The following is a 25,435-nucleotide window of genomic DNA, read 5'->3' as shown; positions in this document are numbered from 1 at the left end:
CAATAGGCTGTTAACCTTGGTGTAAACCGGAGCGTGAAACTGTCATACCGACGTCGCCAATACGATCCATAAGCACCAACGCGGATATTGAGAAATGTTCAATCCGAGTCGTCGGCTTTCACCAGTGACATAGGAAACGTGCGACAAACGCCTTCAACAATATTGTAACTATAAAGTGATGTGATTGGCGATTTTTTCAGACGCGATAAGCTACAGATCAGTCTGTTAGCACAACCAGATTTATTTCGTTTCACATTCGTTGACTTCGCCAAATCACAACCAAACTGTCATCTTCCAACAAAATCTATACCTCGGACTAAGCTACAGAACAATCCGCCATCACAAAGTCTTTTTTTCTTTCAAATTCTTTGGCTTCGCCAACTAACAAGGAACCTGTGAATATATGCAAGCATTAACATTACGTCACTGGACAAAGCCGACGACTCGTATCGAACATTCCTCTCGACCACACCAGGCCTGAGCATTCGTCACAAAGGTGATGTACAATTATGATGTACAACGATGGTTAAATGTATTAGGTTGCTTCGTAGTGAATCTTCCCAGACGTTTACACAACAGATATACGTAACAAAGACTTTAGTCATCAATAATATGTTCTCCTTCACTATTTCAAACTGTCTGACACCGCTGGGGTAACTTTTCGATTCCGCGACTGTAGAAATCGCGTAATTTTGGGGCGGAGAATTGATCGTGCAATGTTCGGAGTGCATTTTCAAACGGGAAAGCAAATTCCTTGTAAGTTGTTCGATAGAGAGCGAACAAGGTGGAAATATGAGGGCGCAAGATCAAGTGAATGAGGTGGGTGCGGAATAACTTCCCAACCCAACTCCCGTATAGAGTTTCTTGTCAGTCTAATAGAATGCGGGCGGACGTTTCGTGGAGTAGCATCACTACACGCAGTCTTCCAGGTCGTTGTTCTTGGACTGCACCTGCAATACGTCTCAGTTGTTGACAATAAAGGTCAGCAGTGATGGTCACGCCACGGAGAAGCAATTCGTAGTACAACACACCGTCGCTGTTCCACCTGATGCACAACATTATCTTTTGTGGTTGCGTGCAGGTCTTTGGACGGGGAATTGCTGCTTTGTTCAGTCTCAACCACTCCTTTCTTTTCCTTATGTTAGCATAAAGACGCCATTTCTCATCACCAGCAACGATACAGGGTAGGAATGGTCGGTGTTGTTCAAGAGCCAATTGATGACGAGCAAGCAGCTCTGGACACTCTCTGATTTTTGTGATTTTGGCTTTGAGCATGCGGCACCAACGTGCCTGATTTTTGAACCTTTCCCACTGCACGCAAATGTTGCACGATGGTGGATCGAACACCGCTCATGACATTTGCCAGTTCCCGAGTGCAATGACGTGGCTCAATGTGGAGTAATGTGTTTAAACGATGAAATCTTTTTATTTTTCTACTGTGGGAATTGCAATTATGTTAGCATGGCACTTTTATCACTACTATTGGCTATGTGGTCTTTGCTGCCCAAAGACAAAAAGAAAGAAATAAAAATATATCCACGCAGTGGACTGGTCTAGCATTCCAGGCAGCTTCTGATTTTCTAGGCGGTTGTCCAGGCTCGTTTAAATGGCGGCCCGAAACTCCGACTTAGAAAATACGATACTCAAACAGGCAAAACAACTGTGGTGACAATAAGGGGACCCGGATACGAAGTTAAAATCAAATAAGATAAACTTCATACAGCCATAAAGATTTGGGTTTTCCGTAGCTTTCGTAAATCGATTAGAGTTAATGCTGGTATGGATCCTTTAGAAACTACAAGCTTAATTCCATCCCAATCCTATCCCAAACCGGGCTTTCGCTTTGTTTTTATTTTAGTGCCTTTATTTCTAAATACTAGGACTGGGTCACTATACCACAACGTTCGTCTTGAGCAACAATTTTCGGGCTCAACTACCGTGAAGTAAGCAATTATGCTGTATGTCTACTACGATGTGCTACTGGTTGCAGGTTGCGCTGAAGCCACAAGCAAGCAGAGAATAACACCACCCGCCGAGCGACACTGTTGTTTGGTTCATTCACTTCTGACAGAGCCTCCTTGCAGGACTTTCGTCGAGGTTATGCCATAATACTTATAATATCCTCACTTCTGTCTCATAGCACCTCCATATCAACTTTCAACACCACGAGGAGTACTTCGAGCGCCCATGACTGGTGCATTCCCAAGTACGTATAACCGTATAACACACTAACTGGGTACCAAAACTTAGCTAGTCTTCACTGGAATATTACATTATTCATCAGCTCAGATCTACATTACCCTGAAGAAAACTCAACGTAATGTAGTATGCATGAAAGAACGAAAAGTCCCGATATTATTTGATCGGCGATCGATCAGTGGAATGAGTCATAGCCGTCGACTATCTAGCTGAATCTGCCCGGAGCGATTTAGGGTGAAACGATCACGTAATTCTGCCCATGAGGAAGGTGGATGCCAGAGTGAAATTCAGTGAGCGAATCCTAGTGAAATGTACTTGACTCAAGAAGGAGACGGCATAGAAAAAGGTCTTCGTTCGATGGATTCCCGAGTATTGCATGTCAGTCTGCTGCACTTAACAGGTAGGATTACTAATTGTGATAGAGCAGAAACACATAAGATCACCGCATTTTGTGACGGGTTTGTTTAACAAGAACGACATAAAGATGTTAACCCAATTCCAATAGCGGACGCTACAAAAAGTCGTTGAGCATTTCTGAGCGGTTTATGGGTAAAATGCAGAGAGCCTGCGCCCCGAGAAGCATCAAAAATGAATTTCCTTCCTTCTGCACATATATCGCGAGATGGCCGTGATGCTAAAATCAGACATATTCCAGCTCTTAAGAAGCCCTATTGACAGTCGCTCCGCCCCTGCACAAACAGCGAATGATGAAACAGGAGAAGTGGGAAACGGTGGTGATGCACGCAGTAATCCACGTCACGCATAGTAACACCGGGTGCAGACTATATGCGTAGAAACAGATTCATTCCGGTTGTAGAACCGATCGAAGGCAGCCCCAAGACTGGCGCCCAAAGAGACTTGTTAATCGTCGAAATAATGTACAAATATCCAGCTTGATATCTGAAACTTTCTTAATGTCGGCGAGTCTGGGATATTTCAATCGAATAAACCAAGGGAAAAAGCGAGGAGCAAAGTCAAGGATGGCTTTTGTGTGCGGCAGACGCCGATGAATAGGTTCAGGCGCTTAACTGGAAATATTTTGTATCTTGGCGCATGTTGTCATCTTTTCTTCGTGAAATATGATTGGTTCAAATGGCTCTGAGCACTATGGGACTTAACATCTGTGGTCTTCAGTCCTCTAGAACTTAGAACTACTTAAACCTAACTAACCTAAGGACATCACACACATCCATGCCCGAGGCAGGATTCGAACCTGCGACCGTAGCGGTCGCGCGGTTCCGGACTGAGCGCCTAGAACCGCGAGACCACCGCGGCCGGCGTGAAATATGAGTGCTGTGTTGTAACGGTACGTGTTGAGTGTATGTGGCTGACGTGTACTTGTTTGTTTTGTTAATATTGATGAGGGATATGGAAGAGTGTGGAATCCGGTACACAGCACCGAGGCTGTCGCATGGTTAGATCTGCATCAACAGTGTCACACGCCCTCGTTCCTGAGACACTGCGTAGGTGTTTGGAATTTAGTCCACGATCTTAGTGTAGTGTCTCATGATCAGCGACTGTACGTCGTCACATCCCTTCCCCTTTGCAGCCAGATGCTGGTGACAAATTTTTTCCCTACCACCAGAATTCCAACCAGCTATGTCCATATCGTGTGCCTCAGGATGAGCGTGCGTTACCGGCTGGAGGCAACAACAATGAGAGCTGAAGCCGTTATCAGCAACAAGTAGCAGTTCATCAAGAGGCACCAGGGGGATTAGGAAAGCAGCGGGCCACACAGCAAGAGCACCAGCAGGCGGCGGTGCCGGCCGCATACTGACCAGGGTTGGAGAGCCACTCCTGCAGCGCCTTCTGCAGCCGGCGCACGTGCAGCGGCTTGGACGCCATGCCCACCAGAGCCATGATCTCCAGGAACTCCTCCTCGCCCGCGTCGCACAGCTGCTGCACGTCGTCGCCTCCTGTAACGGGAAAACACGCGTGTCAGCCCAAACTAAACAACGCCCTCCTCTTCCGGACAATAGCCAATCCAATTGTCAGTTTCCGCTCTCCTCACAATAACATAAAGTCTGGCCACTGCATTCTCCCTCCGGCTCATCTATGCTTCAACATCTACCGTAAATATAAATCCCAATACCCTTAAGGGGCTCCGGAAAGGCTCAAAATCATGAAAAGTTCAATTTTTACTTTTTTGCGTTTTCTGAATCTGCAGACTATTACCTTTTAATAGATATATAATTTATTCAATTCCCAAGACTACAACTATTTTTAAATTTTTTTTTGAAATGTGTTCTACATGGGCGTGACCCACTGTGGCGCTGTTAAACTGCTGTCAAATGGTGTTATTATTAACGTCCGTGTTCATCAGGTACATTTTAGTGATGTGAGATAAAGTATGTGTTGTGGCTAACCTGTGATGGTTCAATATATATCGCTGGTGTGATTGTCGATTGTTTCATGTTTATTTACTCTGTCGTTATCTCGAAAATATTCGTAATTAATTCTGTTTCTTGAGTCTCTGTTTTGTTGAAGTATAATAATGAGTAAAAGTAAAGTTATTAGAAATCCTCTGAAGGCTTTTAAGAAAAGGAGAAATGTTGGAAAGCCAAAGGTATGTGTTATTACTGTAAACAATAAAGACGATAACCAAGTGAGTGAACCTAACCTCTCAAGTACACCTGCCCATAGCAGTCAAAGTGGGAAAGAAAATACTTCACAGAAGAAGCTTGGTTCAATGAGCGAAAAATATGAATGTTTTATGGGCGAATCGGATGTGAATGAAATATTTGATATGTCGGTTCTCAAAGGAATTCTTTCAAACTGTGTAAGATGTATTCATTGTAGTGAAGTTGGTCTGAAACTCTCCATAATAAAGCACGTAGGACTTGCTAGTGAAATACAACTGAAATGTGATAAGTGTTCATACATGACCACCTTTTGGAACAGTGTTGCAGTAACTGCAACTGAAGAAAATGGTAGCAAAATCTACGAACACAACAACGAGCGGTGCGTGCTTTAGACAAGGAACGCCTTCGGGCTGCAGACAGGGCTGTAAAGAGTCTAGAAATACAAGCAAGAGTAAACAGGAGGAGGAACAAGAGGAAGCTGGAGGAGGAGTTTGCAGAGGATGAAGATAATCCATCCTATGGACCTGGAATGCACTAAAAAGTTAATCCAATCTTTGTCGCTCGATTCCCAAAACTTTTATTTTCTCATACTAATTACATGTTTTCTAAGGATCTTCCAAACATATTTGTTTCAAACATTCAGTAAATGTTACACAGTACCTTCTGCATAATTTAACACAGCCTTTTTCCAAAAAACGGTATATTTTTTAATATATAAATAAAAAATTGCAAAAAAATGTTGTGAATTTTCATTACAATTGAAAAAAATCATCTTTAATAACTGAACTAAAATTTTGTAAAATCCCTGTGTTAAGTTGTAGCCCATATTCCAATAAATAATCTGTAAAAAGTTCAACTTCCTACCTCAAATACTTTGTGAGGAAAGATGTAATTTATAAGCGTTATTTTAACATTGCAAGTATAGGGCGTTCCGGAACCCCTTAAGTCTCCAGTATCCTTTGAGAAATATCGTCCGCGGTAGTACCTCTACCAACACATTCCAACTTCCGTTCATCTCGAAACTCTGGATCTTCACCCAACGTAGTTTCAATTGTCTTCTCATTTGCGAATCACGAACTGGTCAATGAAATCCATCCTTTATTCCAACCATAACCTAGCCTCACAAATTAAGACTCCAGCTCACACTTTCATTGATCAGTAGACAGCCCATTCGTCTTCTAATACCCACATCCAATCCGTCAGTTCCTCCCCACATGAACATCCCCCAACATTCCCCGCATCCCAATCCATACCCACAGTTACTTATTGTCTGCACCAGAAGTCCCTTCATTTCATGCTCATAAGAAAGAGAATGTGCATCACAGCACCATCATCTCATCACAAACATCATTTACCTTCTAAACATCTCTTACATTAAAACTGTAAAATTTTACAATGAAGTGGCTTAAGACTGCCAGTTTCGACATTGCCTAACATTCCCCGTAGAAGGAATGCCATGAGTGATGAATAAGAAAAATAAAAATCCTCTCTTCTTACTGTAGGAAGCTAGACTTTGTCATTTACTACGGTACTTACCAGTGCTAGGGTATCGAACGTTTAACGGTAACTTGACCAGTTAGGTATCGCACGTCGTTTATGACACTCTTTGCAATTGTGCCAAGTTACCGTAGCTTCTACCACGGTTATTACTTTGTGGTGACTGCCAGAATTACGGCTTGCCTCATTGGAGTAAGTAAACACTCTCGCTAAATTTGACGCTACAAGTACAGACACCTCAAAAAAATGGTTCTGAGCACTATGGGACTCAACTGCTGAGGTCATTAGTCCCCTAGAACTTAGAACTAGTTAAACCTAACTAACCTAAGGACATCACAAACATCCATGCCCGAGGCAGGATTCGAATCTGCGACCGTAGCGGTCTTGCGGTTCCAGACTGCAGCGCCTTTAACCGCACGGCCACTTCGGCCGGCCAGACACCTCACACATCACACTGGATTCGCAGACAGCGTGCAATTCGACTGTTTTACTTCCAGCTGTTCACGCACGCAGCGAGCTTCAGACCACCTAACATAAGGGTCAGTTTTGTCGACTTAGTAGTAGTAGTAGTAGTAGTAGTAGTAGCTTTATTCATCTGTAGATCTCTTTTTACATGTCAAAATATTTACAAGTATAGGCCAATTTGAAATAAGCTTATTCGCATACACATACATTTACAGACTTCTAGTTAGAGACAATCATTAGATTTACTCCTGTCATACAATACTTTTTTTTTTTTTTTTTACAAATAACTTATTAAGTAATGTAATGCCATCGACTTTGTTTCGCCATCGCTTTCAGTTGTTTCTCTTTCATAGTTTTCAGTTTTCTGTCTAACGTTCACTCAAAGATATACACTACCTGATAAAAAGTGAAGGAGACAGAGAAGGGAAAGGAAACGATTACAGTGAACACAGTATCGAGTCAAATCTGCAAAGAACTTGCCAGTATGCTCCCCTTAGGACGTTGCAACCTCTCTGGCCTGGATGCCGGCACTGACTAGGTTCGGCAGGGTGCCATAAAGCCCTTGTATCCTCTCCTGAGGCAAGCTGGTCCACAACTGTAGTAACTGGTCCTTGATATATTGGTCACTGACATTAGGACGGTGTTTATATCCGAGCTTCTTCCACACATGGCCTACCGGGGACATAATCTGGGGATCTTGCTGACAATTGGAGTACCTTAACATCACTCAGGCAGTTCACAGACACGTGTCAAGTGTGGACGAGCATTGGTCCATTGAAAAATGCATCATTATATTGTCGCTTGAGATGTAACACATGAGGAGACAGGAAGTCTGTGACATACTGTTGTGCCATCAGAGTTCCTCCAGGCACTACCAGCCGTGATCGGATGTCACACTTCATGGCTCCCCACATCAAATCGCCAGGAGTAACATCGTTGTGCCTCTTCAAGACGTTTGAAGAATGGGACCTCTTCCCAAGACGCCGCAGTTCTCGCAGATGATGGTCATCTGGGACAGTGCAGAACCGCGATTTATTGCTGAACACTATGCGACGCTGTCGATTAGCAGTCCACATTTCCCGGTTTATGTTGTGATGCTGACGACAGCCGACAGTTGGGACTATAATCCTTAGTCTGGCTGCTGCCAGTCTCTGATCAATGGTGCAGGATGACACAGAATATTACATGGAATACATTACTTGTTCTCAGATGGCAGGCACAGATGTGAAGGGTTACGATTTGGTTGGAACACAATACGGCGACCCTCATTTTTGGTGATCCGAGATGGTCGACCGTAAACTTGGCGACGTATATGTCTGCCTTTACGTTCCAATACAATCCAGCATTGGGTCACAGTCACATCCGAATGTCCCACAAATCTCAATATTATACTATTCGACTAGCTGGCCAAACGGAGATCCACAATGAGACCACTTACAAACTCTGAGAGGTGCTGATGATGCTCTCTCACACGCGTTCGCGCTATCTCCGTGTCCTTCAAAAGTAATCAATCAACACCTGACGCTACCGGCGCCAGTTATATAACCTACCTGGCCTGGTAACAACTCTAAACATAAACAATACCAAAGCACTCTGATGGACGTCATACCTGTCACACGGAATTGTAACTTTATTTATAGCCTGTATCAGCCGATGGATTTAACGTGTACAAAGTTACATTGACATCGGACTATGCCTTGTGGGTAATTCACATTTTTGACAGGCAATGTACTTAATAACACACAATAATTCACGGTGATACTGGGCAACTTTTAGATTCTTATGGAAATGTCAGCAGAAAGTAGGGACTATTCTCGGGCGAAAATTCATTTTCGCTTTCTTCGTTTCGCCAACAGTTCAGTCTATAATTCACGTCAAAGCTATTTATTTGCACGAAACATCTTCGGAAACCGTCAGTGGCCAGAGGAGGTAGCCCAGAGCCGATGTTGGAAGAAGCTGCCACACGGGAAATTCTCGGTTCATAATGCAGTACACTCTGGTTGCTACTGAAGGCCGGCAGTGGCACTGCCAGCCAAGCCCAGAGAAAGCACGCTGTTTACTAAACTACGACCCTCTTTCACTTTGGCTCACTACTGAAACTTTTTCACGTGTTGCTACATAGCCACACCAAAATTCACAGTGATGCGAGAAATGTTTTTCATATTTATTCCAGTTACGGAACAAAATATTTTAGACCAGGTAACTAATTTCGATTTATGATGTCAATCTTCAAAACCTAGCCGCGCGGTATTAGCCGAGCGGTCTAAGGCGCTGCAGTCATGGACTGTGCAGCTGGTCCCGGCGTAGGTTCGAGTCCTCCCTCTGGCTTGGGTGTGTGTGTTTGTCCTTAGGATAATTTAGGTTAAGTAGTGTGTAAGCTTAGGGACTGATGACCTTAACAGCTAAGTCCCATAAGATTTCACACACATTTCAACATTCAAAACCTAGGTACAAACATTTTTTTCATTCACATCGAGCAAACATACATAGATATGGTACAGTCATAATGTAAAATTTTAAGTACCACATACCAACTTCACGAAGAGGCATGTTGGAACTGAAGAACATCTTTGCTGTCACTTAAACTGTTTGCTCAGACTTGAAGACTGTGGCCTGAAACTGAAATAAATGCAAAAAACAAAATTTTCGCGCATTTTGTGACCAACAAGCTTCGGTTAAAAGATGAACGAGGGAATTTCAAAAAGGAAGTTACACATTATTATGAAAGGCCAGATAACTTTCGTTGAATGCTGTACTATACTTTTAACAGTGGCACAAATACTTATTTAGCAAGTATTGAATTTCTCGACGGTAGAAATCCGCTCTTTCATCACAGAACCATTCGAGAGCCACTGAATGATCTTCTCGTTCGAAAATTTTTTCCTCCAGATGTTCTTTTTTCTTGTTGAAGAGTTTGCCTGGACATTGGCGACTGTGGTAGAAGCCGATGGCCTTCCTTCCCGATCAGCATCGTCCATGCGTGGGGCGACGTGAGTAGCTTACTTCCTGAAGACCCTGCGATACATATGAATTAGTGATGTTCTTCTCATTTGTCGTTTGTGATCTACCGAGAAGTAATGATACCTCAGTAAACACCATTTTACATGAAAAAATTCTCACACTTTTCCGATTTCTCTCAGCATTATCTGTTGATCTTCCACATACATCGACAAGTCGCACTGTATAGTCCACAACGATGGCCGAAACATGACTGGAACCTGGAACTTTCGCTGGGACTTTTTCATTTCCTAAAGAGACGACGCAGGGAGTCGGTCGCTTGGTAGCGGCTGCTCCACAGCTTCCGGGAGCAGCGCCCCCCCTTCCCCCCCCCCCTCCCCCCGACCCTGACTGCCAGTTGCTGGGGTGCGGCGAGCACGTGCCGCGTTATTCCTGTCCCGTAAACACATGCCGCCCCTGGTCAGTTGCTCGCGGTCTCGATTCATCACCACCTTGTCACACCCCAGTCTCGCTGCCTGACACCCGTTCCCTTTCTTCTGTTTACACGCTGTTTACTTTAGAAGCGGATTACCGCCACAACACGTTCACTCACGTAACAGAAAGTGGAAAAACGTGGGTAGAGAAACATTGGCTGTAATTCATTTGCTACAAAAACACACTGACGGAAAAAAATCGCATTGCTAAGGAGTTGTGCGACATAAACATAACGAGCTGCGTTAGCGTAATGGTTAAGGTGTGTGGCTGCTAAGCAAAAGGATCTGAGTTCAAACCTTGTACGGTGCTTAATATTTTGTTTCGAAAAAGACGATCGTGTGAAACCCAGCTCGCGCTATTCGTCCACGAGACTCAGAGGGCCATAGACACGGGTTCCCAGGTAGACGCCGTGTTTCTTGACTTCCGCAAGGCGTTAGATACAGTTCCCCACAGTCGTTTAATGAACAAAGTAAGAGCATATGGACTATCAGACCAATTGTGTAATTGGATTGAAGAGTTCCTTGATAACAGAACGCTGTATGTCATTCTCAATGGAGAGAAGTCTTCCGAAGTAAAAGTGATTTCAGGTGTGCCGCAGGGGAGTGTCGTAGGACCGTTGCTATTCACAATATACATAAATGACCTTGTGGATGACATCGGAAGTTCACTGAGGTTTTTTGCGCATGATGCTGTGGTATATCGAGAGGTTGTAACAATGGAAAATTGTACTGAAATGCAGGAGGATCTGCAGCGAATTGGCGCATGGTGCAGGGAATGGCAATTGTATCTCAATGTAGACAAGTGTAATGTGCTGCGGATACATAGAAAGAATGATCCCATATCATTTAGCTACAATATAGCAGGTCAGCAACTTGTAGCAGTTAATTCCATAAATTATCTGGGAGTACGCATTAGGAGTGATTTAAAATGGAATGATCATATAAAATTATCGTCGGTAAAGCAGATGCCAGACTGAGATTCATGGGAAGAATCCTAAGGAAATGCAATCCGAAAACAAAGGAAGTAGGTTACAGTACGCTTGTTCGCCCACTGCTTGAATACTGCTCAGCAGTGTGGGATCCGTACCTAGGGTTGATAGAAGAGATAGAGAAGATCCAACGGAGAGCAGTGCGCTTCGTTACAAGATCATTTAGTAATCGCGAAAGCGTTACGGAGACGATAGATAAACTCCAGTGGAAGACTCTACAGGAGAGACGCTCAGTAGCTCGGTACGGGCTTTTGTTGAAGTTTCGAGAACATACCTTCACCGAGGAGTCAAGCAGTATATTGCTCTCTCCTACATATATCTCGCGAAGAGACGATGAGGATAAAATCAGAGAGATTAGAGCCCACACAGAGGCATACCGACAATCCTTCTTTCCACGAACAATACGACACTGGAATAGAAGGGAGAACCGATAGAGGTACTCAAGGTACACACCATGAGGTGGCTTGCGGAGTATGGATGTAGATGTAGAAACAGCAGTTGGTAGGCCTGCTTCTACACATGAAAAATGATGTCTATTCAAATTTCACATCAATCGCATAAGAGTGGCGCTAGAAGCGCCACTATGAGGATGCAAATCAGATTTGCTTTAAATATACGCTGTAATGTTGCGAGTGTTACTTATCTTTGAGACTGGACGTGGTGAGTTGATGTTAGTCAAGAATGCTTTTAAGGTGACAAAAAGGCCATTATCAATACTTCACTGAGATAGAACGAAGTCGTGTAATAGGGCGACGAAAGCTGGCTGTTACTTCTGCGTTGTTGCAGAAAGACTTGGCAGGAATTTAGCCACTTCGCATGACTGCAGGCGGCGGTGGTCACGAGAATGTACGGTCGTAGGAAGACCGGGCTCCGAACGGCCACGTGGCACTACCGAGAGGGAAGATCATCGTGTACGGCGTCTGGCTCTGGCACATCACACTGCATCTGCAGCAGCAATTCGAGCAGCAGTTGGCACCAGTGACACAACGAACTGTTAGAAATCGATTACTTCAAGGACAGCTCCGTGCCAGACACCCTGTAGCGTGCCTTCCACCGACCACGAACCACCGCCATTTGAGACTTCAGTGGTGTCAGGCGAGACCTCTACATCTACATATACATGGTTACTCTGCAATTCACAATTAAGTACCTGGCAGAGGGTTTATTGAACCATTTTCATACTACTTCTCTACCATTCCACTCTCGAATGGCGCGTGGGAAAAAGGAACACCTACATCTTTCCGTATGAATACCAACTGCCTCTCTGCATTGCCTTTGTTGACTTTGAAAAGGCATTTGACTCCGTTAGCCATGTAGCTGTCCTCCAAGCTTTGAGTGAGCAAGGAGTGGGAGCAGCATACACTGAAGCGCTCAGGAAAATCTACGAGAATTCTTCAGCTTATGTTAACATTGGCGAATCAACTAAAGAAGTTCGCATCATGAGGGGTGTCAAGCAAGGCGATCCCATCTCCCCAAAACTGTTCTCTGCTGTATTGGAAATGGCTATGTCAAAGCTGAGCTGGGGAGGTAAGGTTCAAATGGCTCTGAGCACTATGGGACTCAACTGCTGAGGTCATTAGTCCCCTAGAACTTAGAACTAGTTAAACCTAACTAACCTAAGGACATCACAAACATCCATGTCCGAGGCAGGATTCGAACCTGCGACCGTAGCGGTCTTGCGGTTCCAGACTGCAGCGCCTTTAACCGCACGGCCACTTCGGCCGGCGGGGAGGTAAGGGAATTAGAGTTAATGGAAGGAGGCTTATCAACTTGAGATTTGCTGATGATATTGCCTTACTGGCCAAAGACTTCGCAGAGCTCCAAAACTTAGTTACAGATCTTGCATCGGAATGTCAGCTGGTTGGCTTGAACATGAACCTTTCCAAAACAAAAGTAATGTCCAACAAATGGGTCCCAGCTGAAGATGTGAAAGTCAATGACAGTCTACTAGAAGAGGTCAGTGAATATGTCTACCTTGGCCAGATTATAAATATGAAGGGAGACATAAGGCCAGAAATCTATCGACGCATCAAGCTTGACTGGCAAGCATTTGGGAAGAATTCAGAAGTATTCAGATCAAAAATGCCAGTAAATTTGAAGAAATCAGTATTTGATCAATGCATTCTTCCTGTAATGACGTATGGCTGCGAGACATGGACACTGAACTCATTTCCAAAAGGGAAACTTAGGACAGCACAGAGAGCCATGGAGAGATCAATGCTGGGCTATAAAAGAAAGGACAGGAAAAGGGCAGATGACATCCGGTCTGTGACGAAGGTTAATGACATCTTAGAGACAGTAGGTTCCTTGAAATGGCAGTGGGCTGGCCACGTCGCAAGAGGAAAAGACAACTGATGGACGAAGCTAGTACTGGAGTGGAGTCCGAGAGAGCACCGGAGGCCTAGAGGAAGACCACCAGACAGATGGGACAAAGACATCAAGAAGATCGCTGGTAACACCTGGCAGAGAACTGCCCAAGACCGTCCCACTTGGAGAAGACTGCTGAAAGCCTACCTGAATCCACGACTCGAAGAGGCCACATCATTTAATGATTGAATTGGCTGATGATGATGATGATGATGATGATGATGATGACATCTTTCCGTTCGAGCTCTGATTTCTCTTATTTTATTATGATAATCATTTCTCCCTACGTAGGTGGGTGTCAACAAAATATTTTCGCATTCGGGAGAAAAAGTTAGCGATTGAAATTTCGTAAATAGATCTCGCTGCAAAGAAAACCGCCTTTGTTTCAGTGACTGCCACCCCAACTCGAGTATCGTATCAGTGATACTCTCACACCTACTGCGCGATAACACGAAACGAGCTGCCCTTCTTTGCACTTTTTACCATGTCCTCCGTCAATCCTACCTGGTAAGGACCCCATACCGAGCAGCAATATTCCAGCAGAGGACAAACAAGTGTAATGTAGGCTGTCTCTTAAGTGGGATTGTCGCATCTTTTAAGTGTTCTGCCAACAAAGCGCAGTCTTTGTTTCGCCTTCCCCACAATATTATCTATGTGGTCATTCCAATTTAAGTTGCTCATAATTGTAATTCCTAGGTATTTAGTCGAATTGACAGCCCTTAGATTTGTGCGATTTATCGTATACCCAAAATTTATCGGATTTCTTCTGGTACCCATGTGGTTGACCTCGCACTTTTCTTTGTTTAGTGCCAATTGCCACTTCTCGCAACATACGGAAATTCTCTCTAGATCATTTTGTAATTGGATTTGATCGTCTGATGATTTTACTAGACAGTAGATGACAGTGTCAAACAATCTAAGGGGGCTACTCGGATTATCGCCCAGATAATTCATGTAAATCAGGAACAGCAGAGGTCCTATGACACTACCTTGTGGAACCACTTTGTTCTACTCATTGATTTACCGTCTATCACTACGAACCGTGACCTCTCTGAGAGGAAATCACGAATCAAGTCACACAACTGAGCCGATACTTTATACGCATGCAATCTGATTAATACAGGGTGTATACGTGGACAAGGAAAAAAAACTCCCTGATTTTTCCCGGATCTCCAGGTTAAAAATACACTTTCTCCCGGGTGAAAAACACTTTCTCCTGGGTGAAAAACACTTTCTCCTGGGTGAAAATAAACTTTTTCCGTGTTAAGTGACAGTATATCTTCCCTCGGAACTGTAAAATGTATCAGTCATTTGAATGGTTATGGTTTTATACAGTGGCTAAGAATTTCCCGGCACTTTAGAAAACGAAACTCAGGGAAAACAAACACGTTTTGGAAAGTTCTTTGTTGTGCAGCAACATATACGTTGCATATTTTCGTATTACGAAAGTACAAATTCGAATTTCACCAAACACCGCATATTACTTTCCGAAGCATTGAAATGGACATTGCGATGCGCTTTTGTAATCAGTCATAGCTCATGTCACGTGATCTAGCAAGCTGATGACAGCCAATATTCAGAACATAGGATACGCGATGTAGTCAGCCAACAGCAACATTACTGTTAATTAGGGCAAAAACACAAACAGTAAAAGTTAATGGTTTAAATAAATATTCATAGTGTTGCTACAGGACAATCAAAGCTTTCATATATAATATTTGTCACGAAGATTAATAAGCTACAAGAGAAGCTAAGCTTTCACATATAATGTTGATCTTTTTTGCGCGTTTGCACTTTAAGATACATCACACAAATGTGCCAGTAAAATGTTTAATACAACATAAATCTCTGATCTTATGGGCTCGAAATTTTTCTAAATGGCTTGTTATCAAAGAGTTGATTTCTAAATGAGAGTCAAACGTGCTGGGATTTAAGAAATTCATCGTAAATTTTCGCACATAGTTCATCTTGCGTAGAAGGAAATTTACTTTGAAAATAACGCTTTTCAAACCACAATTTGTAATATTTTCCCTCGATCTGTTAGAAATTAGACCTCATTGGGGGGGGGGGGGGGGGAGGGCAGAGTGGGAATCAGTTGTATTTTCTGATGAAAGCTGGTTCTGCCTCGGTGCCAGTGGTGGCCATGTGTTGGTTAGAAGGAGACCAGCCGAGAGCCTTCAACCAATCTGTCTGCATGCTAGACACACTTGACCTACATCTGGAGTTATGGTCTGGGGTGCGATTTAGTATGACAGCTGGAGCATTCTCGTGACTATCCCATGCACCCTGACCGCAAATTTGTTCGTCAGTTTGGTGAGTCGACCTGTTCTGTTACCACTCGTGAACACCATTCCGGGAGGTGTTATCCAACAGCACAGCGCTCTCCCACATATCGCTGTCGTAACCCAACATGCTGAGTGTGGATATGTCGCCTTGCCTGCTCGATCACCAGTTCTGTCTCCAGTCGAGTACACATGAGACGTTAACGGACGACAACTCCAGCGTCATTCACAAACAGCATTAACCGTCCCTGCATTGAGCGACCAAGTGCAAAAGGCATGGAACCCCAATCCACAAAGTGACATCCAGCACCTGTAAAACGCGTTGCGTAACGTTTGCATGCTTGCATTCAACGTTGTGACGGTTACACCGGTTATTTATGTATCAGCATTTCGTATTTGCAACAGCTTGTCTCACACCTACATTAATCTGTAATCTTGCAATGTTAATCACTTTAATATGTTACCTAGACAAATGTATTCTCGAAATTTCATTATTCTACATTAATTATTTTTTGATAATGCGGGTTTTTTCCTTCAGTGTAATGTGAAGGCAGCGGTTGCGGTATATTAATAATATAATTATATTTTTCCCCTTGTGATCTCCCGCTTTATTTCAGGGTGCTTTCCAGAAGTTTTGCCATGATGTAACCTCGCGTTGGTTAAGGAGGAAAGGTCGTATACGCTATCTGTAAATTATACACGTGTGGCTCAACTGATTACGTGTTTCACTTGTTTTTGAAGCGGTGACGGGGAAATAATAAATAATTATTAGTTTTGTCAGTTGAGCAATAATTATTAAAGCTCCGCTCAGACTTAACAGGTATACCAGACCGATAGCATTATCCTGCGCGCTGATTCCATATGGATACGGTCCAAACCATTTCTCAAACATACGCTTTATGAGAGCAGATCTCGTAATTACTGATATTATTATTACTAAATTACCTGCCATGAACTTAGGTGAGAGCACTGGAATATACTCGAGTGGTGCTGTGCTCGAAATGCAACTTACTCATTTATTTTCCCAAATCATTGCAAACCAAATTTGAAACTAGGTCACAGTTTATATTGTTCTGTTAGACCTATGGATTTCGTCGTCACTTAAGACATCACCGCAGCAGAAAGCAACCTATTAGTAAAACTAGCTGACTCCAAATATATTATCTATGAAAACATAAAATGATAACTTACAATAAAATGCATGAAATTATGACTAATAAACATTTGCTTGTGTCTAATTCTTTTCATGGAATTTCATTTAAGTGAGACTATCTTCTTGAGGAAAGATGTTAGCATATAGGATAAAAATTCGAATTGGAGCAGCAAGATACTACTACACACCGTAAGGTATATTTATAGCAGTATTCCATTTCGCCCACTTGCTGAAAAATGCATGATCCTCAAACGCAAAGCGGCAACAAGAGATCTGCCCTGCTTCGATTAACTTCAATTTCCAATAACCAATATAAATTAAAAATAACATAAATTACAGAATTTTAGCGAACGGTGGACTGGCACAATGTCTAACTTTTTATTCGTTTAGCTGTAGACAGATTCAATAGCACCTGAACGACAAACGGATTTGCCACCACTAGTAGATATTGCCACAATACCTAAAGGAAACCCTGTTTGATTTATTCCCTTCCCCCACTTACCCTGTGATGTTGAGTTGTATAACTTAAACCAAAAATCCATGTTTAAATGCTTTGAAGATTACTGAAGCTACTTTAATTGTCTGTTGAATAGTAAACAGGACCTTACTGACAATACTGTAAAGTGAGAATTTTATACTGAACCCCTAATCTACTTAATTCCACTTGAATAATCATTTAAATTCTTTTTTCAATTGTTCCGAATTAGCATAATTCTTTGATGGTTGTAAATTCTTACTTTGATTATACGCCAGGAGACAAGAACAACATATCTCATACACTAACACTACAAAACGAGCTTGTAACCCGAAATCCGTGACATTTTAAATAAATAGTTGTGAGAACTACGCAATATATTTGTTTTCTTGTATAATAATTAGAATGCCGCATTTAGAATTCCGTAATGTTAGCTACAAATATTCTAAACTCTTAACGGACTCTTTCACTACCCAGAGTAGCGCCTGAAGGCATATAAATATCAGGTGAACAAGAATTAACAGTGTTTATTGTATGCTGGGTTGATAATGTCGAGGAGACATTTTTTGCAACTATATGGGAATTCTGTCACCACTCGTACAATGCCTGTCATAAGCATTGCGTTCGCTTAATAAGTGATCACAATATGGAAAAATATAGTTGTGATGTGTCGGTCGAAGGCAATAGTATCCGACCAGAAGTATTCAACTTGCATATCACACAGAATACCTGTTTGCGTATTTTTTCTTTTGAAAAAGATTTTTCCATTTCGTTTATTCAGTTGAAATACAGGTTAATTTAATTTTACAGAAAAATGATCAAGTTTCCACTTTTCTAAAAGAGGGATCGATGCGACATCAATGTTACGGCGGAAAACATATTATAATCATGTTCGCTGATTCTTCCGCCGCTTTTTGATAGAACAGCATAATTATAAGTGAAAAACACAGTATTGTGCTTGTTGTGCAGGACTAATTTTTTGAGTTAACTCCTTTGCGGCTTAGAAGGCCGTCATCCGACTTTAAATGACTATTGTCGTCAAAGAAGTTACAATATTTGTAAACAATACTGGAAAAGATGTTACTCATCTAGAGTGGGGCACGGACAAAGAGTAAACATCATCTTTGACTGTGAACTGATAATGCTGTTAAAAAGTTAAAAGTTGAACAGTAAATAAATATACATGGAGTAAATCAGGAAAAACATAAATTTTGCACTCGAAAAACAGTGCCTACATAACAATTTAAATTAAATTAACAATCCCAAGAGCCGGCCGTGATGGCCGAGCGGTTCTAGGCTCTTCAGTCCGGAACCGCGCGACTGCTACGGTCGCAGGTTCGAATCCTGCCTCGAGCATGGATGTGTGTGATGTCCTTAGGTTAGTTAGGTTTAAGTAGTTCTAAGTTCTAGGCGACTGATGACCTCAGATGTTGAGTCCCATAGTGCTCAGAGCCATTTGAACCATTTTGAACAATCCCAACAAGATGAAATTACTGCCGGTGTCGCATGCCTACCGACTATCCAAATGGGTATCTGCAGTCTATGTTTAGCGGTTATAATATATTTTTATTTTCCTAGAAGCGTTAATTTCATATTGTTGTTTTTTGTGTATTTTTTTAAAATGTTACAATACGAGGCACATAAGTTTCCCGGAACCCCCAGAGCTTCGCGGAGTACAGTTTGAAAAGCAGTGCTATAGGAACATATCGAAAATAAGGTGGACAGATAAAATAAGAAATGAAAATTTGCCGTGAAATCAGCGGGGAAAAGAACATGAAGAACACAGACGAGAAGAAGGGACGGGGTGACAGGATGTCTTTCAAGATATCCGTCAGTAATTTCCTTCGTGGTAGAGGGAGCTGTAAGCGAAGACAAAGATTGGAATAAATAATTAACAAATAATTGAGGACGTAGGGTGCAAGAGCTGCTATGAAATGAAGAGGTTGGCAGAGGAGGGTAAATCGTGGAGGAATACATCAAACTAGGCACAAGACTAATAGCCCGAAAAAAGGGAAAATACGTCATTAAATGCTAATTCGTTCGTACGTTTTCAGCTGGGAAAGCACTATTTCTTTTTCAGTTGAAAACTCTTCCCGCCTACAGGGTAGTGTACAAGTTAACCCTTAATCAGCGTGGTCGGAAATTCTAACACTAAATGCCTTGCGGAGTTCTGGGAGCTCCAAAACAAAAAAGTGTATCGTATCTGTTAATGATTTTTCTGTCGTTATTATGGGACTATACGGAATCAAAGACATATAAGGAAACAAACTTTTCTGTCTACAACCAATTTAGAAAATAACTAAAGTGAAAATATCTAAAACTAAAGATATTACAAAAATAAACATAGAATTTCTGTTGTACCTATTTAAAAAAAACTGACAAATAGTTTTTTTATCGAATGAAAATTTGGTCAGGTCCAAACTATAAGAAAATAGCATACATTTACTTCTGTAGGAAAAGTATAAAATATTGACAACGGTGCGAGCACGGAAATAAATAGAGACAATGGCCGGCCGGTGTGGCCGAGCGGTTCCAGGCGCTTCAGTCTGGAACCGCGCGACCGCTACGGTCGCAGGTTCGAATCCTGCCTCGGGCATGGATTTGTGTGATGTCATTAGGTTAGTTAGGTTTAAGTAGTTCTAAGTTCTAGGGGACTGATGACCTCAGATGTTAAGTCCCATAGTGCTCAGAGCCATTTGAACCATTTTAGAGACAATGTGTGAGAGTCTTGTAGATTTCCATTCAACACACAATTTTCGTCTTCACTTTCAGTAACCTGCACCTTATCTTCGTCAGAGTCATCGCAGAAAGTTTCCTTGCTGTTTCGTGATCACTTGGAATAGCATTTTCGATGGTGACGCACTCGGGATCCCCGTCTTGGTATAAACAGTCAATCCATCTTTGTAAACATTCCTCTAACTTAGGATCCGTATCTTCGAGGTTTTTTTTTTCACGGCCATATTCACTAAACTGAAAATATTATACTAACTGCGTCGTGGATACCCAGGGACCAGGAGTTCGTTCTTTACACTGCTTGAGTTCATAACCGACTGTAGTCGCCTCTGCACGCGACCTGTCTCGCTGCCATAGGAAGGCAGTGTACAGTGACCAATGACTGCGAAAGTTATAACATTTTTTCTTTCCAATTTAGTGTCTTTTGGGGCATGCCCAAGCAGCCAGCTCCATAGTAATGCCGGTTATGACGATACGAATGTAGGGGCAATAGAATATCCCGTCCTCGAGCGAAGAAATATCTTCGACTCGGCAGTGAATCGAACCCGGTCCCCTTCGCTTATCAACCTGCCGCGCAACCGCTGAGTTACCGAGGCGGACGTCACGCGAATTTTGTGCTTCCCTCGAGTTCCACAGACTCCGCTACGCCGGCTTAGGGTTAATGGCGCACCATGGCAGAGAACAGCTGTTTGGAGGATTGGGACTGGACCTTTGCATTCCGCATGTACAACGAAGCTTTCAGTCAGAACGTGAAGGGAGTCTCGATACCACTGTTGAAAAGAGCGTTACACACGGAAGCTCGTAAACTGAATTCTGGTCCGTTACAAGACTTTTTTTGTTCCAGGGAGTCCGAAAGCACTAGAATGTTTCCGCGGCGTCCGCTGACAGATTTGCAGATGTATTCCCCGCCGCCCGCACCGGCAGTAACTCAGCGGCTGCCGAGGGGCACGCCCGGCAACGAGCACGTGTTCGGCCGTGTCCCCGCGTCCATTAGTGGCGGGCTGCGCTGCATAACTCACCTGGCTCCCATTCACGACTGCGACAAATGCTCCTCGACTACCAAGGTCACACCGGTGCTTTGATGTCGACGCTGCCGGCGCGCCGATGTGTTCGCAATTTATACACCCTTCCTGCGTCGGCTCCTAGTTACTGCAGCTCGGCCGACTCTTAACGTGTTACGGCGTCGATTCCTGCCGAAATTTTTCGTTACTTTTTGATGTTGCTCTTTTAGAACTATTACGATTTGTCCCGATACTCATAAAACTGTAATTAGACACCTCGAAAACATAAAGTTACGTAATAATTCATATTTTGATTGTTTACAGGTACACGTCTTCAGAATGATATCGTCAGTGCTCATTCCTAGTGATTTATGTACGTAACAAATTTGTTTCAGGGTTGTATTTTCAAATTCATTAGTACGTGTAGAGACATTCGTTAACACCACGAGCTTTTTACAGCTAACATATGTCTTTTAAAATCTTCTTTCTTCTTCTTTCTCTATATATACGGGGTGCTACAAAACGATACCGATTTTAGTCAGTATGTCATATAATTTTTTGTAAAGAATAAAGGCGATCATTCTAAAAATTTGTGAAAGGAAATATGTATTTACTGAAGAAGCGTAACTGCGACAGTATAGCCACTGAAGTTGCCAGAGAATCGATGTTAGAGAGAAAGTGAAGTTTTACAATCATGTTTTGTACTCTCTTCTTCGTGGTTGTCTCTTGCTTTGTTCTGAAAAGTGTGAGGTGTACAAACCACATGCAAATATACAGTATAAAATACACGAATGTCTGTCGATTTATTTATCACCTAATACTATATGAAGTAACTTTAAGTCAAGAATACTTAACAGCATGGAGTCCGAATCGCCTCCATTGCAACTAACATGAGAATAACTGTGAAAGAAATGGCGACACAAGGAAACACAAGAAGCCAAAAGGTAAAGGTCGAACTTTGTAATATTTACGAACGTTGAATTGTGTGAGTGCATCAACGAACCGATGTACATAGCTTCTGGAGATAGGTGACTACCATCGCCTCGTAATTCTATGTAAAAAATATAAACTTTTCTATTATTAGGGATAACATTATTTACTTACATACGGATATTTACACTCAAGAGTCAAAGAAACTGGTTCACCTGCCTAATATCATGCGGGGCCCCCGTGAGCACGCAGAGGTGCCGCAACACGACGTGTCACGGACTGGACTGATGTCTGAAGTAGAGCTGGAGGGAACTGACACCATGAACCCTGCAGAGCTGTCCATAAATCCGTAAGAGTACGACAGCGTGGAGATCTGCACACGACCTTGCAAGACATCACAGATATGCTCAATAATGTTCGTGTTTGGGGAGTTTGGTGGCCAGTGGAAGTGTTTAAACTCAGATGAGTGTTCCTGGAGACACTCTGCAGCAATTCTGTGGACGTGTGGGGTGTCTAATTGTCTTGCTGGAATTTACCAAGCCCGTAGAAACGCACAGTGGACACGAATGGATGCAGATGATGATACAGAATGCATAAGTACGTGTCACCTGTCAGAGCCGTATCTAGACGTATCAAGGGGTTCCATATCATTCCAACTACATACGCCCCACACCATTACAGAGCCTCCACCAGCTTGAACAGTCCCCTGCTGACATGCAGGATCCATGGATTCGTGAGATTGTCTCCATACCCGTACACGTCCATCCGCTCGATACAATCTGAAACGAGACTCGTTCGACCAGACAACATGTTCCCAGTCATCAACAGTCCAATGTTGGTGTTGACCAGCCCAGGCGAGGCGAAAAGCTTTGTGTCGTGCAGTCATCAAGCGTACACGAGTGGGTCTTCGGTTCCGAAAGCCCATATCGATGATGTTCCGTTGAATGGTTGACACTGGCTGATGGCCTTTATTGAAATCTGCATCAATTTGCGTAAGGCTTGCACTTCTGTCACGTTGAACTATTCTCTTCAGTCGTCGAAGGTCCCATTCTTGCAGGATCCTTTTCTGGTCACAGCGATGTCGAGGATTTGATGTTTTACCTGATTCCTGATATTCACGGTACACTCGTGAAATGGTCGTACGGGAAAATCCCCATTTCATCGCTACCTGAGAGATGCTGTGTTCCATCGCTCGTGCGCCGACTATAACACACGTTCAAACTCACTTAAATATTGATAACCTGTGACTGTAGTAGCAGTAACAGATCAAACAACTGCGCCAGACATTTGTTGTCTTATATAGGCGTTGCCGACCGCATCGCCGTATTTTGCCTGTTTACATGTCTCTGTATTTGAATAGGCATGCCTATACCAGTTTCTTTGGCACTTCAGTGTATTTTCCGTGGCGTGATGTCGTCCACAACACTTCATTATACCTTGAAGAACGAATTTAGGATAGGAAACTGTGTCATCCAACGACGCTACGTTCATGGGCTGGCTCCTGCCTCTAGGCCACCACTTTGTACGCCGATGGACCGTAGGCGGAACGTCGCGCAATGTTATTTGCTATTTAGTTATGGTGACTGACTGCCACGATGGCTAGTGGATAAGTTGAAGCTATCTGCTGCGTAGACAGTCCTTGTCTCGTATGAATACGACGCTCTGTTGCCTCAATGGATGACTGTTTAGGACACGGGTTTCCATCCGTAGTTGATTTTTCTCCTGGGACTCTCTAAAGCCCCCAAGGTTTTTCAGTATACACGAGAAAAATAAACTGTGGATGGAAACACGTGTCCTAAATCGGCACTTAACAAGGCAGCACTTGTATAGGAGACAAGGCGAACCTGCACAGCAGCTAGATCCATCTTCTCCATTGGTGGCCGTAGCAATCAGTCGCAATCAGTATATAACAAACAACACGCCAAGATGTGCTTACGGTGCACCAGCGTACACAGTCACGTTTACTGGCGACGGGGTTGCCTACTGGCAAGTTCTGGCACCTATAGTATGGACGCTCTGTAGTGTCATTGGATGACATTTCCGGACATGGGTTTCTATCCTCAATTTGTTCCTCAAGACACCCTCTGCACTCACCCAAAGTTTGTTGGTATCGTTTTGTAACAGCCTCTATACGGGTATAAAGTCACCCACCACCTGCTCTGGGTTTCTTGCTGTCAATCAAAGGTATAGAAATGTTAGGTATAGAATTTCTTTTCCGAGAGACAGACCAATTTCAATAATTTGTAACATATAAAGTGACTCAGGAACAACTGAATTATTATTTTCATGTATTAGAGCTAAACGACCGTGAAATAACAATCCAAACACCACTCAGTTACAGTCAGCTCTCAAAGCTCTATTATTATAAAATAGCATAAAATTTGGATGCGAGACAAATGTTCTTGATTTTGAATCAAATTACGTTTTCTTCCTTGCCCACTTTAGATACCATCATGTTCAGAGTAAAAATACTGATTTAAATGCTGCTCCAGCGAGCCAGTGTTTAAATTAGTGCAGTGCTCTGAATGATACAAATCTCAGTAACTATGTTAATAATACAGTATATTGTACCACATAGTAGGATTTGTTGTTAAAATGGTGGTAGCTTGTTAATTTTTGAGAATGTTCAAGAAAGTGACCTCACATATTGCAAAAAGCCTTCCTGTGACCCAACTGCATTTACTCAGCAAATTTCTTCTGAAGATGAATACAAAATTATAGTTTATTGTGAGAAGAATTTTCGTATTGTTGAAAATCTGACGGATTTGGGATAAGTTTATGCTCAGTTCGTGAATTCAGTGTGACAGCACTTTTCTGTTAATGAAAAAAATGTTTTTAAGACGCATTCAATAACTTCTGCATTCGGCCTGGAAGATATGCACAAAACAAAACTCATTAAAGAGATTGCATCAATATATGTTGGACTTAGATTAAGAGCTAATGAAAAACTGTAACTAGCAAAGTCCAGAGAAAAAACTGTTCTGTGTGACAGAAGCAGACAAAAATCATTTTGTTTTTCAAGTGTTTAGCAGAAATAATAAATAAAAATGAAAGCTGAACAGAATATTGTTTACTTTTAAATTTTATTCATCCCTTCCCACAAAAGCAATTAGAACAGAGAACTAGAACATTCAGAATGTTAAATTTTTTGTAAGCACATAACGCATTTTATTTCGAATGGAGGTATTGTAACTTGTAATTTGATGGCTGATAAAAGTTACATAAGTTACAGGAACTTTTATGTAATAATTTTTCAGCTAATGTAAAGAGCAATGTGAATAGAGTAGTGCTTATTTTGTAGGGGTATTTAATGTGTAAATAAATGCTTGAT

The 25,435-nt window shown here is 42.5% G+C and overlaps 1 protein-coding gene across 1 annotated transcript in view; it reads right to left on the bottom strand.

Moving 5' to 3' along the window:
- Nucleotides 1-25,435, bottom strand: part of LOC124740834 (NGFI-A-binding protein homolog) — a 422,236-nt gene that overhangs the window by 155,299 nt on the left and 241,502 nt on the right. Inside the window, exon 3 of the mRNA XM_047248635.1 lies at nucleotides 3,978-4,115. Within this exon, the coding sequence (XP_047104591.1) occupies nucleotides 3,978-4,115 (138 nt within the window). The remainder of the gene's footprint in view (nucleotides 1-3,977; nucleotides 4,116-25,435) is intronic.

Source organism: Schistocerca piceifrons, chromosome 1, assembly GCF_021461385.2.
Source record: "Schistocerca piceifrons isolate TAMUIC-IGC-003096 chromosome 1, iqSchPice1.1, whole genome shotgun sequence".
Taxonomy (NCBI): Eukaryota; Metazoa; Arthropoda; class Insecta; order Orthoptera; family Acrididae; genus Schistocerca; species Schistocerca piceifrons.
This window is presented reverse-complemented; position numbering and strand designations above follow the sequence as displayed.